The sequence below is a fragment of the Lycium barbarum genome, chromosome 6, assembly GCF_019175385.1.
Source record: "Lycium barbarum isolate Lr01 chromosome 6, ASM1917538v2, whole genome shotgun sequence".
Classification (NCBI taxonomy): Eukaryota; Viridiplantae; Streptophyta; class Magnoliopsida; order Solanales; family Solanaceae; genus Lycium; species Lycium barbarum.
In genome coordinates, this window is record NC_083342.1 from 94762621 (window position 1) to 94778532 (window position 15912).

The 15912-nt window shown below is 37.0% G+C and overlaps 1 protein-coding gene across 4 annotated transcripts; it reads right to left on the bottom strand.

The window, feature by feature from the left end:
* Nucleotides 1-3802: 3802 nt before the first annotated feature.
* LOC132644887 (protein transport protein SEC23 A) lies at nt 3803-12722 on the bottom strand. Of its 4 annotated transcripts, none has more exons than XM_060361549.1 (7): nt 12405-12722; nt 12236-12298; nt 11447-11943; nt 9275-11095; nt 6602-6718; nt 6452-6523; nt 3803-4326 (listed from the first exon to the last, which is right to left on the bottom strand). In XM_060361549.1, the coding sequence occupies exons 3-7, from the start codon at nt 11912-11914 to the stop codon at nt 4189-4191; spliced, it is 2616 nt and encodes an 871-aa protein (XP_060217532.1). In that variant the 5' UTR covers nt 11915-11943; nt 12236-12298; nt 12405-12722; the 3' UTR covers nt 3803-4188. The 4 variants fall into 4 exon arrangements, with proteins under 4 accessions (XP_060217532.1, XP_060217530.1, XP_060217531.1 ...); XM_060361547.1 differs by having other exon boundaries at nt 11447-12023; nt 12405-12720; XM_060361548.1 differs by having other exon boundaries at nt 11447-12028; nt 12405-12720.
* Nucleotides 12723-15912: the final 3190 nt, after the last annotated feature.

The following is a 15912-nucleotide window of genomic DNA, read 5'->3' on the forward strand; positions in this document are numbered from 1 at the left end:
GCCACGCAGGTGTATACAGATGAGTAGAGGATATTGCTAGAAGATGTTCCAGCGGGATTGGCGAGCTCCATTTCTTTCCGGAGCGTTGCCGAGTCAGAGTATGTGTGTTATGGTATATTGATTTATGTTAGAGACTTTGCAGACAGAGTCATGTATACAGTATGCCAGTCTTGTAAGCGGTTATTTAAGCCGATGTATCATTATGCATTACTTTACAGATTCACATGATTACATATTTTATTTGATTCGAGAAAGACGAAAATAATGTTTACGAAAAGCTTCCATTATGCATTTCATTTCATGACTTAAGAGTCCTGTGAGATTATGAGTATAACGAGAACCAGCGGGTTCGCTCGACTCTAAGTAAGGGTCGGGTGCCCATTATGCCCTATCAGGATTGGGGTGTGACACTTGGTTCCCTTGATTTCGATTATTTCTTCCTACCATGTTCACCTGGTTCACCAAAACAGCAAACAAGGTGTGATGGAATAGAAAAAGTTTTAAAGAAAAGTACACAACAATCAGTAATTTCAAAACCGTATTCCCCGGTCAAAATTTGATACGCTCAAATTACACCTATTAATGGCGTAAAGCGGACGTTGTCAAATATAGTAACCCAAACAAGGTTGGGGTCGAATTCCACAGGAAATATGGAGAGAAAAAGGTACTAATTATTTATGTAACTAATCTCTAGAAACTTTAATTTTATTCCGAATAGTATAGAGGAGAGATTTGATTTGTATTCGCTATTTTGAAGTATTTGGAATTTTTTTGGATTGGAAGAACCAAAGTTGTGTCCCCGCTGTGATTAGATGTTATGCTATGGGTATCAATATGATATATTTCTAATGGGTCGGGGTTTTGTATGCACTTAATCTCTAATGCACTTCCTAATATTTTTCAATAGTTAGAAAGTATTTCTTTTCATGATTTTCCCAAATGTAGAAAAGTTGCAAGTAAGATCGATTAAATATGCCAAGTAGAGCTCATCTTATCCCTAAGTGAGTTCATTAAACGAGGGTTAGCGCCCCGAGTCCTTGTTATATTATTTCAACTCACACCCTAGTTCATCTTTCCAAACAAACTAGGGTTTGTGCATAAGCAAGTGTTTGCAACCACTAACTAACAATGAATATGAGAAATAATAAAACACATCACAACCCATTATATATATATATATATATATACACAATGTTAGACACCTATTACATAACACCCATCATTTGGGTCCTCAACTTTGATTAAAGAAACTACTCACACATAATGGTCACAAAAGTAGTAAGCAATAAATGAGACATAAAGCTTACAAAAATGTGGTAAAGATGATGGAAAATGGAATCTTATTGTCTTCACTAAGAGCCTGTTTGGATGGGCTTATGTCTATAAGCTAAAAACAACTTATAAGCTAAAAAAAATAAGTTGGGTAGTCTAACTTTTTTTTTTTTTTTGGCTTTTAAGCTGTTTTCAGCTTATAATCTGCTTTAGATAAGCTAAGTCAAATGGGCCCAATTATTTTTTTTTGAGCTTATTTTAAGCACAAAATGACTTTAAGCTGGCCAGCCAAACACTCAAAAAAACTGAAAACAGCTTATAAGCAACTTATAAGCCAATCCAAATGGGCTCTAAGCTCCAAAAGTGGAGTAATCAATGCTCACTCACCAATGGAACTTTGTTTACGTGCACAATAAAATCTAGCTGCCAAAAATAACCTAAAATGTTCTTTAAATAAGCTCCAAAAACGCACAGCGGCAACTGACAAAATTGCCCCTGATAGCAAGATCGACGGACCGTCGATCGTTCGACGATCCATCGATTCCTCCATCCTTTATATCTTCAGCGATGTGATCCATTCGACGGTGCCGTCGACCAGTTCGATGCTCCGTCGAGTAGTCCGTCTTTCTCTCTTCTTGTTGACAGATCTTGATTGACGACACAAACGACAAAGCGTCGATCAGTTCGACACTTCATCGATGGCTCCGTCCTTTGTTGCCTTCAACTAAGGCCATCACTGGAAAATCGAGCTTATCGATGCTTCGAAGGACGGTCCATCGGCTGATCGACGGGACGTTGATTCTCCATTTCTGGCCAACTTTTCCTTTGTTCTTTGTTTTTGCTTTTAGGCCATCGTCTTCCTAAAACACAACAAAAACATATTAACAAGAACCAGACTTACTTGAAAACAACCAAAATTCATAGTAAAAAGGTGTCGAATGTGCCACAAATCCGCGGCACATCAGGAACCTCCTAACAACAATGTTTTTAAACTCAATACTAATGGAGCTTGCCAAGAAAACTCAGGCATAGGTGGAATAAGGGGAGTGTTTAGAGATAGTAGTGGGAATTGGGTAATAGGATACATGAAAGTGTTGCCCCACACAACTAATACTCTTGCTGAACTAACAGCGACCATGCAGGGACTCATAATTGTAGCGGAACATAATCTAGTTCCTCTAGAGATCAATTCAGACTCAACTGAGGTAATTAAAATGATCAAGGAAGGTCATCTGCCTTACATGTCTATCATTTTTTAACACACATGCTTAATAAGAAGGCTGGGTCATCCAGAGCTAAGGCATAGCTTCAGAGAGTAGAACAAGGTGGTAGATCTGTTGGCCAAGGAAGGAGGGAAGCAACGACTTTTTGAAGCAGTTAAAATTTTAGAAGTGCCTTCTTTTTTTGTAAGAAATGTATATTGGGCAGACCAATATGGTAGTATTTTTAATCGTTTTGCGCCACCCATGAGGGTGGTATTTTTGGTCAACCAAACGGCTCGAATGCCGTAAACATGAATATAGCTAGTAAGTAGATATATGTTTATATATATCAGTAGTCTCTTTTTAACCAAAAAAAAAAAAAGAAATCAAACACTTTTGTCTATCCCATGGCGTGCTTTTTGGCACGAAATATATAGCATTGGTCCTCATTTTTCTATTCTGCTTACTATTTTGATTTTTGAGTTATCCCAAAATCATGCAAGTATTAGTAATGTAGGTATTAGTTATGCAGGGTTTAGTTATGCATGGTTTAGTTATGCATAAATTATTTCTTTGAATGTTGGTTTGCTATATTAAAGTTAATAAATATTATATAGTTTTTAAATTAAAATATTTATTTACAATTAAAATTAGAATATTATATATTTTTTTATAAAATATTAAAATATATATCAAAAATTATATAAAAATATTTGTTTAGAAAAGGAAATATTTAAGTGGGAAGCAATGAGGGTAATATTCTCATTTCAACTTTTTATTCATGTATTAGTAATTCATCTTCTACCCTGCATAAACTAATACATAAATTCCCTCATAATGTATACATGTATTAGTAATGCGATTTTCTAAATTGCAAACCAAACGCTGTACTTATTTTATACATAACTTACTTTCTAACTAGCTAGCAAACGCTATATAAGTATGCAGAAATTAATACATGAATAATGTGTCTCCTTACTAACTACCAACCGTTGTATTAATTATGCAATAATACATGAATAAGTGATCTCTTAACCAGCTACCAAAGGACCCCTAACTTCACACTTCCTTGTTCCATGTTGTCCTAGAGTTCCTTAAAATAGAAAGGGGGAAAAAATGCGTCCTCTTATCCAATCAATCAACTATGCAGTATCACAAAGAAAAATTTACATCTTTTTATTTTATCCAGCTAGCCACACAGAACAGAAGAGAGAGATACTATATAAATCCTTCTCAGCCATTTTGCTATATACGTACCCATTTAAAGAACAAGTCTTGAACTTGAGCAAAAAGTAGTTAAGAAGCTCAAAGTTGACTATGGCAAAAAGTTAGGCATAAAAGAAATGCTTCCTTGATGTCTATGGAGAATTAACCAATTCATAACTCTGTACTAACTACTAACCAAAATCACTAAAAACAAAAAATACATATCCCTTTCGCTTCCTTAAACGGGAAAAAATCACAAGTAGGTAAACTAGAACGTTTTATTTCAAAAGAATTCGGTCCCCTAGACTCCCCCCATACAGAAAGTGATCACAATGGAAGAGTTCATATCCTGGCATGATAACCAGGAATCAGCAGAAAGTTAAGAGATGGAGGCTGTCACCCTTGACCCAACAAAAGTGTCTATACCATTGGATCCTATGATACATCCAAATGCAACTCTCGGGACTTGCCCCTTGAAGATTTGCCAATAAAACGTCTATGAGGACTCTTAACTTGGTTCAGGTGGCAAAACTTTCAAACTCCGAATCCATTCACAAAAGCTGGGATCATCAAAGTAAAGGAAGCTGCTTTTCAACTTCGTTCTCTGTTCTGCAGTCAAAGTCCGAAGCTGGGGAAATCTTGCTTCCTGCAAAGTCATTTGAGCAAAGTTACAGGTTTGTGCCTTTTAATGTACAGGACAGGACCCCATCAGAACTGAGATTTCTCACCAGGCAAAAACTCAGCAATCTTAATCAGCAAGAAGCAGCAGTAAAGTTTTACTTTCATCACATTTTCCCTCGCGCTTTAGTTTTGATTCGTTCTCTAGATAAACTTCTTGTTATATGAATTTTCTTAGATATAAAATAGGAAAAGAAAAGTTCACTAGCCATTTTGGCAGCGGAAAGAGAATGCCTAATCTCAATCACTATAAGTATAGCTTTGCATTTGTCTGAGGCTGCTAAAAAGGGGCTCATCTAACTTACGGACTGATTTTTGAGACATTCCATGTCCTGTTAGCATAGAATATTCTGGATTTTGCAATTAGAAAAGAATAAACTGAGATGAAAATATCTTCTCTTCCCTTTTTCATTCTCTCTTGTGCGATTTAGGGTTTTCCTCGTTTCGATTTCTTTGCGATTCACTTCATTTTCCGATCTAACATGGTATCAAAGCATGGATTCGAGTAGTGCTCGACGTAGCTTCTTTAAAAAAATGAGAAGAAACGAGACCTAAAGCAGTTAAGATCTCTAAGTTGCAAATTTATCTTAATCTGAATGATTAATTCTGCTTCCCCATTTAAGCCATCTGATATAATACACTAGTATATAATTGCAGTCACAGCAGAAGGATAAACACACTTATTCCAACAATAAAAAACATGTAGTGTGCCTTCGAAAGCAATTGGACAGGGGACAAGGTGCAGTGCGATGGCAAGCAAAGCAGTTATTGATGGAAAGGAGGATGGCTGGTTAAGAGGTTCTTAACAAGAAACAAATTTTCAGTTCTCTCTTCAGTGTTCAGAGCACAAGAATAGCAACGGGAAATGCCAAATGAAATAGTAAGAGTAGGGTATTGGATTTTATAACGGAAGTCCTACGGATGAAATTAACCAATTTGGCTATCAACACGTCTAAGAAACAGTCAATAACCAGAGGTAGATAAAGAAACAAAGAGAGTACTCACCATAACAGAAAAGAAATAATTGAGAAATCAGCTTGGATTTCTTTAACATATTAATTTCTACAAAGTGTGCGATCTTTTTGCAAGTCCTACTGTGTTTCAAGATATGGTGAGGCCACAAGCATTTAACTGTAGGTACAAACATTTTAAGAGAACTACCGTTCACCCAAAAGTCAGATAAGATATCCCCCCACCCCCCCTCTTTCAAATAAAAAAAATAAAAAAATAAAAAGGACAAAGAAACACCGGCCAATCTATGTATTTACGAAGAGTAGGGAACTTCATTACACTATCACCAAACCCACCCTTTGAACATCTATACATGAAATTCATTCTCCGTTTTAATGAACTTTCCTCTACCACAATTTGATAGCTATTGAAAACAGAAGCAAGGGCTTTTCATAGTCTTGTGGCCATTTCTCAAAGCTGCTACGTGGGTAGGTCGTTATCAGTTGTTGTGCTGATTCCTTTCACTGGTGAGATCCTTTCACCACCAATTATAGTGTTCCTTAGCAATATTAATAAATACTAGGTTATGACTGATATCGGGAATTCTTCTTCTACTTTGTATGGTTTCTCTTCAAAAAAAATCCTTTTTATATGTTGAAATTTGCATAACAATGTTCATACAATTGCATTGATATCCCCCATCTTCCACATAGCTGTCTGGTTCCTTCTAATGGTAAATATCTTGCATGCCTAGGTTCTGTTCTCTACTTAGATCTGTTGACATAACTACTTATCTCAGAATACCAGATAAAACATTTGCTCCATAGCCCTATGCTCAAAAGATTTTTCCCCAACTACAAAGTATGTTTTCCTCTTCATCGTAATCCAAGTAGTAACTCTTATTTGTGCTTGTTCATTGACTTAATTTCATTTCTCGACATAGTAACACAAGGTTTAAGTTAATATCAATGGAGAGAAAGAAAAGAAGGGAGACTCTGAGATTATACTGCTCCAGAAAGATCAGTCCTTTCAAGTCATTGTTTAATAACTCAGTGCTGCTTAACAGTCCGTTAAACAGAAATAATAGAAACAGATAGTACCAACAAGTGGCTAATAACAGGCATAATTAGAAATCCATTTACCTGTTCATAAGGAGGGTCCTTGTGTGCCGGTATCAGCCGGGAAACAAAGTATCGAGCCTGAGAACTCCCTTCCTGTGGCACACCAAAATTTAGATCTCCATTGTTTTGTCATCTGAGAATGCATAGTCTTAGAATCGGAAATCAGATTACCTTGAATGCAAGAATCCGAGGAGCTGGAAACCGCATTTCCGTGAGCTCTTCAGCTAAAGTTCTGCAAGCTGCTAATGCTGCTGCACCTTTTCCCTCCTGGGCATCAAGTTCCGCACCCTGAACATATCCGGTGAAATGAAATGGAAAAAGTCATTGGAACGAAAAGAGGAAAGCATAAAATTATTATACTCTCACATGACTTTTTAATTAAAAGAGTTTGGCAAGTGACATATGACCACAGTAATTTGAAATAGGAAAAAGCTGACAAAACAGAAAATCTCTATACTGCACTTCATTCAAAGTAGCATCCAGAATGAATCTAGAGCAGTTGAAGAAGATAAAATCGACTCGCTTGCGTATCATCCTTGCACATAAGGCGGGCACAGTGGCGATATTGCTAGTGACAAAAAATACATAGAAACGGGTGGGAAGCACAGACATGAAGATTTCATTCGGCTTCTACTTGAAAGTTGATCCTCAACCAAAGATTTCAGCAAAGCAGGTTTTAATTTCGAGACCGAAATGGGACGTGTTGATTAATTTGGATACACTAAGTAACGTCAAGATATTAGCCAAAACTCAATCCACTTTTTGCTTATTCTACTTGAAAACCCTAACAACCACTAGTAATGATTGATTCAAGGGAAAGCAGAGAATAAATATTATACCATCACCAGCGAGGATTATTACAGCCTCCTCCCTTCTTTGTTTTTCTTAATTACTATGTATTACAACTCCCAGGGCACGACAATCCTGAAGGTTCTTCAGATTCATTGCATATAGTGTGGCCCAGTCCAATCCATAGTTTACAGATTTTTTCCCTTTTTTTTTTTTTTTAAAAGTCAAAGGTAACCATTTGTATTAACCATAACCTTAACACCTAAAAAATGTTAAGTTAAGAACTTTACAGAATCATACTTACAGCAAAAAGTCAGTGCCCCTATTCAAAAGCTAAAACTTATACATTGCCAATTAAATCTACCAATTCTCCTATAACCCCCCACAAATTCTGTTTACACCCAAAAAAGAACAAACTAAGACAATCCATCCTGATTTTCTGAATGGAACTGCAAGTACCCTCAAAATGTCTTGAATTCCTTTCTTTCCAGACTACCCACCATATACAAGCAGGGATGACCTGCCACCAATCTTCATCGCTATTTCTTTTCCCCACACTTTTCCAACTACTTAGAAGTCCCAATGTAGAACCAGGCATTACCCATTCAACACCCAAAATACAAAAGAACATGTGCCATAGATTTGTAGTTGTCTTGCAATGCAGAAATAGATGCTCATTGTTTTCACCTTCCTGCCCACATAATAGACATCTTGAACAAATCTGAAAACCTCTTCTTTGTAGCCTCTCATGTGTTAAACAAGCTTTCCTAATCACCAGCCAGACAAAACAAAAAACCTTCATAGGAATTTTTACTCTCCAAATCTCCTTCCATGGCCAGTTCACATTAATTTGACTTCTTTGGTTCAGATGCCAATAAACAGATTTAACTGAGAAGAGGCCCTTGCTATTCAATTTCCATCTAAGACTGTCTGATCTCTCAGTTATACCACTAAAAGTTTCCAGCAGCTGTATCATTGTAGCAACACTCTCAATTTCCCAATCATTAAGTGCTCTTCTAAAATTTAGATTCCACCCTTGCTGGTTCCACATTTCATTAATACTAGCATTACCTTGAAGACAAATTGAGTACAAAACAGGATAAGTAACCTTTAAACTATTCTGGCCAATCCAATGATCTTCCCAAAAAACAGTCTTTCTTCCATCACCAACAGAGATCTCCACCTTGCCCCAGAACTCCTGCCATTGATTCCTAATAGTTTTCCAGACACTACTACCACAGGGACTGTCAACCTCCCGTGTAATCCACTGATTCATCATCACATACTTTTGAGCTATGAGCATTTTCCAGAAAGCCCTGTCCTCTATGTTAAATCTCCAAAGCCACTTCTGTAAAAGACTTTTATTGCGAAGCCTCAAATTCTTTATGCCCAAACCACCTTGTTTCTTGTTAAGAGTCACTACTTCCCAGTTCACCAGATCAGCAATTTTTCTATCCTTGTTTCCTTCCCAAAGAAAGTCTCTTCTCAGCCTGTCAATCTTCTTTTCTACCCCTCTAGGCATTGGGAAGACAGCGATCATATATGTGGGTAAAGCATCTAGCACCGAATATAGGAGAACCAATCTTCCACCTAAAGATGAGTATTGAGTTTTCCACCTAGCCAATTTTTTATCAAATCATTCCATATGTCATTTGAGATGCTCTTTGCCCCCAAAGGCATCCCCAGATACTTAGTAGGAAGGGCACCTACCTGACACCCTAGATTAGCTGCCAAAATCTGCATATTATATACATCATTAACTGGGTATAAAAAACTCTTGCCCCCGACTTTTTCCTTTTACTTCCAAAAAGCGAGCCCATGATATTCAGCTCAAATCAGTGCTCTGCACCATCTGAATATGAACTCCAGCACCTTCTTAGTGCTTCTAAGACATCAATAAAAGCTATCCCTTACTTAACACGGCTCATGATAACAATAAAAAGCACATTATTTTAGGTCGTAGTCAATCATGAAGGAGAAAATCTATAGGATCTACTAGAACTGCTAAATACAAGTTCTTCGATAGCAATCTAAAGAAAAAGGAAAGTTTCATACCAACCAAATGAAGACATCAGTGCCATGATCAAGAACAACTGCCGCATCAGATTGCATAGCAAGGTCATAAGCAGGTAGTTCCTCAAAAGTGCCACCTTGTCTATGCATCAGACAGCGAGGAGCCACCATTCGGAGGGACAAATCAAATGCTGCATTCAGAAACAAGTTCCGCAGCACAGATCTCTCGTCTTCATGACCAAGAATGCTTCCTAAGAGTGGCCCCCTTCTAAGATGGAATAAGACTTCTGGTAACAATGACAGCTCCCTTGGAAACTGATAAAGTTTTGATTTGGGCATTTGAGAACCAAACTTGCTTGTGATATCTTTGATTCTTTCATCAACCGTCGCTCGCATATCAAGTGCATCATTGGCATTCTTGGCTCTCAAAAGTGTCCTCTTGGCAATAAGAACAGCAGCCACTTCATCTTGAACACTCTGAAGATATGAGGAAACACTGTCCACAGTAGGCAATCTAACAGATATGACTCTCGTGATATCCGATTGGTAGACATCAGAAAACTTAAATGCAAACTGGAAATACACAAAATCACGCTTAATGTCTCTCTTGGTTTCCATTGATAATGCAAAACTCTGTGTTTCTTCGATGCTTAGCATTTGTATGACAAGAGCATCGTCGTTTTTAAAATTTTCGTTGCTGTCCACGTGCGCCTCTTCACCAGGGCCTATAACTTGACTAACAAAAATATCCTCAGAACAGCGGACCTCAAGTAAACCATGTGAACCAGCAGCCCTCCCAGATGCTCTCTGCAAGTTCACACCAAAAGCCTCTCCAAAGTCATCGTGGAGAATAAGTACACCCCCGGAAGCTTTGGCAAGAGGTTGCAGGACAGGCACTCTTACTGGACATGTGCCTGCACATAATATGTCAATAACTGTGTTCTTTCTGAACGCCTCACGACCTAGGGTTTCCATCCACTTCAATGCATTTTTCTCCATATAAGCATAGTTTGGATGCGAGAAAGAATGAGGAACCGATCCAGGGCCACATGTATTTGGTCCACCAGCACAAACAATAATTCTGCTGTTTCCACCGGGCCTTTTAACAACACCCTGTGACATTTCCGCCGACGGACCTTGAATAATTGCCAAAGCAACTTCAACTGCTGTACCCAGGCAACGGTCTCTAGAAGCTTCTGGAATATCCAGCTTATATGGCCTCAACGATGAGAATATTGAGTGTGCGACAGGAAGAGATGCGTGCATAGGAGACAAGTATATCCCGGTCCCATAAATCAATGACTTCAACGACTCCTGATCTGGTGATTTGTTACCAGGTAATACATCAGCCGATGCAATCGATTCTTCAGAAAAATCATAAACTGAGACAGTGCTGCCATACGTGACAATTCCGACTCTTGTTGTTGGAGGCAATGAATCCACAAATGCATGCAAAGAGCTCTGAAAATGCTGGAGATGAGGTTCATCTAAACACTCGTCTATTACAAGGACAACTGGTGCTGAAACTCTGGAATCAGACACTGGAAAGAAACCGGGCCTCTTGTTCCCTGTCTGGACATAATCAACTGAAGGTAATGATAGTTCTGGCACATTGCGAAGTTCTTCCTTGTTGGAAGCTACATATTGCCCTTCACTTCCGTTGAGATTACGACATATTACACACTGCCACTGACCTGAGCCAGGTAAAATGTTGCAATAAAGATTTGCATATGCTCCACAATTATGGCAACGATGGGGATCCCGTTGTATCATTTGCGGGCCAGGTGACATCTCCCTTCCGGAGGAAACTAGTGCGCCAAAGCCTAGACTGGGAATATTTGCAAGTTTTTTCTGCTTCAACACCTTTCACAAGAAAAGTCGATCATCATCAGTAAGAATAAATGGCTAAATGTAAACAACAACTAACATAATAGCAATCTTTGATATTATGATCAAAAGATCAAATAAAAAAAATGACCAGTAATGTTGATGTTTCAGAAAAGAATAATAAGATATTCATTGCAACTATTCTAAGGGACCGGGAGAAAATATTAAAATTCACAATCAAGTATCTTTCGGGAGATAAAGAAAGTCCTAACTATGAGATCCGCCTCTCTTAGCCGTACACAACTCATAATGAAATGAGTTACTATAAGATTTATACGGATAACACTACAACAAAACAAGTTTAAATCAGAATTTAAAAGGATATACCTTGTGAGCCGAGAATAAAACATTTGGAGATTCCGTAGCAGGTGTCCAATCTTCAGTAGCATCAGAACTTTGGTGATGCAGCTCGACCGACCCATTTGAAAACTGGGGAGGTGATGATGTGGGCAGAGATGAAGCAGCAGAGGAATAGGCAACAGGCTGAGGGGTAGCTGGAGAGGTTCTGAATGGGACGGCAGCAGGTTGGAGGGGCGACGAAAACACAGGAGGACCAGGTGGGGTGCTTAGATGAGGGGCAGGGCTTCCAGTTCTAACTCCATTAGCAGGTGATGGTAAATTGGGAGTCTTGATGGATGGAGAAGGAATCTGATTTGGTGGGACAATTGGAGGAGGAAATATAGGACCTGCTGATGATGGGAACGGAGGTGGACTAAATACAGGCGAATGAGTGCCTTGTTGAGGGGGTGGAATGGTGACTGAGTATCCAACCGATGATTCAGGTCGCTTCGCCATCAAAATGGCATCAAATGAACCTTTTTGCACTGGTTTCAAACAAGATAAAAATCAAGCCAAGAATCTAGAGGATTAAAAGAAACCAACCCTTCCCAGCCACATCCAAGATCTCCTCTAGGTCAAGAAAATTTGGAAACAAATGTCAGTACAAATCTACAAAAGCAAAGCTAGCGGAGGAGGATAAAATTAAAACCCCACACCTTAAAACCACATAAGGTATACATATAATGCATCATATTCAAGAATTCAGTTGATCATAGCATGCCCCTAAAGAAAAGAAAGGGAATTCGCCAAAAGAAACAGAAAAGATGTCAATTTTACCAGAATCCCTCGCACCCAAGTCGGGATTTACCCAGATGAGGCCTTTATTCCAGGATGTCAAATCTAGTAAAGCAAGAAAATAACAGAATTATGGTGTCCGGACCAGATTGGTAAAGGCACTGAAATTTTCTTGGATAAAATTACATTTGCACTATAGAAATTCACATACCTGATGACGAATTGATGCTGAGATTTTGGTCCCAAGAAACCGAAATCTCAGAGGCCGGGAAAGTAACCGGCAGCCGCTATTCTTCTCTTCCTCTCTCTGTGAGCGAACACTTTTTCCCCCTAAGAGGAGTTACACATGGCGCGTTAATTAGTGCGCGTGGGATTATTCATTTACAGATTTAAGCAATTTAATGTTTATGTCCTAGGTGGCAGTGAGGCTTGTAGTGATTGGCTAGTGATACGAAGGCATCCTTCTTCGTGTTATTCTTAAATGGGCTCTTTCACACGTGGCTCGCTGCTTCTCTGCCATGGCGCACCGAAGAAATAAACTCATTTTTGGTTTTCTTCTTTTGGAAAATCCGCTGCACTAAGGATGTGTTTGGAATAAATAGAAGTATTTTCGTGATAAATAAGTACACTTTGAATATTATTATTTTGGAATTTAAGCCTCATTAATTTCATTCAAATGAAAATGTCTGAATTTGAATACACGTTAATATTTAAATATTTAAATTATATCTGAATATTAAAATATTATCTTAAAATCTACAGACTAAATATTTAATATAAAATTTGTCTTTACTTATGAATTAACCTAATACTATTTCAACTAAATATTTTAAGAAAAATATATAGTGGTTGACAATGGTGATTTCTAGTGGTGGTGATTGTCGGCGCCACTACGAATGTTGTTGGCTAATGCATAGTGGTATTGTTGGCAGTAGATAGTTATGATAGTGGCTAGCATTAATGGTAGTTGATGATGGTGGCTAATTGTTATGGTGAATGATAATGATAGCTTACGAGTGATGGTGAATGCAGACGGTGTGTAGCTATATATGTGGTCGTTTGGTGCATGGTCAAAATTATCCCGAGATTATAATTCCGGGACTAATTTATCCCATATCTTGGGATTATTTTATACCAGCTAGGAAATGGTATAAAATAGTCCCAAGATAAGTGATATCCCAGCTTATACCATGGGATGCATTTTATACTGGATAAATTTATACCTTCTACCAAACATGGTACAAAAATTAGTACTGGGATATCTCAGCTTATACCATGCACCAAACGAGTGATTGGTGGTTGTTGTGCTAATGGTGATATATGGTAATGGTTGTAGTGGTGGCTAGTGGTAGTAACAACTGATTGTAGTGGTCGACAACGACGATCATTGTGTCTGAGAATGGTGGTTGTGAGTAGTTGTAGTTGATAATGGTAGGCGATGGCGGTAGCAGTGAATGAATGAAATTGGTGAACTATCATTGTTGTAGGCATCCATATTGACAATTTAATGATATTAAAGACTTTGTTACATATCTTAATCATTCAGACTCATTAAGTGATTGTGACATTAAAAAAAATGCGTTTAGTGGCTAAAACCCATAAAAAGCAAAATATTTACCCGATCGTGCCCCTCATAAACTAATTTCGCTTCGACTGGGCCGAAAATATTTACCTAAATAACCCTCGCCCAAAATCCTTCCTCTATGATACCACCTCAGGATATTTATATATCATAATGGTATCATGGAGGACTAAGAGAGTGTCTGTTGAAAGACTGAAGCAGTCCTCCGCGATACCATCTCAGTATATATATATACACACACTACACACACACCCCATGTGGTATCATGGAGGACTAAGAGATTATCTCATTTGAAGGACTGAAGTAGTCCTTCGTGATACCATCTCAGTATATGATATATATCATCATTGAAGATTGATGAGTGTCTCATTGAAGGATTAGCAATCTTATATATATATAAGATGACAGTATTATAGAATTTTTTTAGGAAGGTGTGTTGTTTGAATAAATAAACATGATCCTCTATAATATTCTGTCAGTATATTATAGTATATACCATATGGAGTTCATAGAGGGCTGATGAATGTTTTTGAAGAAACGAAAAAAGTTCTTTGTGATACCATCATGACATATAAGAGACAGGGCGGTACCATGTTGTTATCATAATTTTGGGGGCATCCAGATAAATAGTTTTAGGGGCATGAAAATAAAAAGACATAGGCGGGTAATTATTTTATGTTCAAGGGACATTTACGTTCTTTTTCCTTAAAATTAAGGTTATCATTAAGTGCAAACAAATGAGACATTAGTAAATATAAAGAAAATATTATCTCGTTAGTTTTAATATATAATTTAGACAAATATTATGAAGTTGGGGAGATGGTTGGGATGCGTGTGGTCAGGTTGAGGATGGGTTTTGAGCATTGAAAATAGATCGGAGACAATCAACGTGAAATTCAATTTACGAAATTAATATTTTCTAGAAAAAATAGCTTAATCAATTAAATATGAAAAGATAAACGATAAAAAATAAAAAATAAAAGCTCGTTTGAATTTATGGAACTCCGTCGAATTCAATGGTCCATCTAATAGTATCATTTGATTACGTTAATTTTCTAATTTTGAATGTTCTTCTAGGTAGTCCTATATTAAATCGATCGGATGTGCAATAACATCTATGGATTTACTTTTTCCCAAAAAATTTATAGAATTATTTTTATATTGTTATACTCATAAACATCACCATCATATAGGATAATCAGAATAGTTGTTCTAATGATTCATATTTTGCCAATTATCTCATGGCTTAACATGTACTTAACAGAAAGGCTCTGATGAACAATATAAATGGACAACCAAGACAAAGGAAACATGTGTCGACATGAACAAACTGATCATAAGAAAACTCGAATGCTCAAATTATTAGCGAATAAATGAAGGGAAAACTACGTATAATATTTACGAAACGTGACGATAGTTTTCCTTATTTACAAGACATAACGATATATTACGAAACATGACGGATTTTCATATATTTTTATTTTTTTTATTTTTTTCCAGAAAATATATATTTAAAAAAAAAAAATTGCTCAAAGGCTTAAAAAATTACCTCAAATTTTTGTGTATGAAAGCTGTATGAAAAATGTATGAAATGTGTACGTGTGAGCGAAATTTTTAATATAATTTTCATATACAAAATTGTGAGCGAAAACTTTAAGCCTTGAATATTGTATGAAAGTTGTTACAATGTTGTCGTAGTTGTATTAATTTTCCAGAAACCTAATATGAACTTTATATACAAAAAATGTGAATGAAATTCTAAGTTTTGAGCGAGATATACACATTTCATACTTTCTTCATACATAAAATTTGAGCGAACTTTTTAAGCCTTCGGCAAGATATACACATTTCATACACAAAAATTTGAGCGATTATTTTAAGTCTTGAATGTTGTATCAAAGTTGTATACAATGTTGTTATAGTTGTATTAATTTTACAAAAATCTAAAATGAACTTTATACACGAAAATGTGAGCAAAATTTTAAGACTTGAGCGAGATTCAAAATTCATATTGTTTTCATACAGACAATTTTGAGCTCATTTTTTAAGCCTTGAACGAGATATACACATTTCATACGTTTTTCATACCATTTTCATACACTAAATTTTGAGTGAACTTTTTAAGCCTTGAGCGAGA

Bases quoted from the DNA above. Each gene is read 5' to 3' on its own strand.
- LOC132644887 (XM_060361549.1), bottom strand. From the start codon at position 11,914: ATGGCGAAGCGACCTGAATCATCGGTTGGATACTCAGTCACCATTCCA. The intron at 11,096-11,446 runs GTATATCCTTTT...TTCTTGTGAAAG, and splicing joins TTTTATTCTCGGCTCACAAG to GTGTTGAAGCAGAAAAAACT. The intron at 4,327-6,451 runs GTAAATGGATTT...ATGACTTTGCAG, and splicing joins AGGACCCTCCTTATGAACAG to GAAGCAAGATTTCCCCAGCT.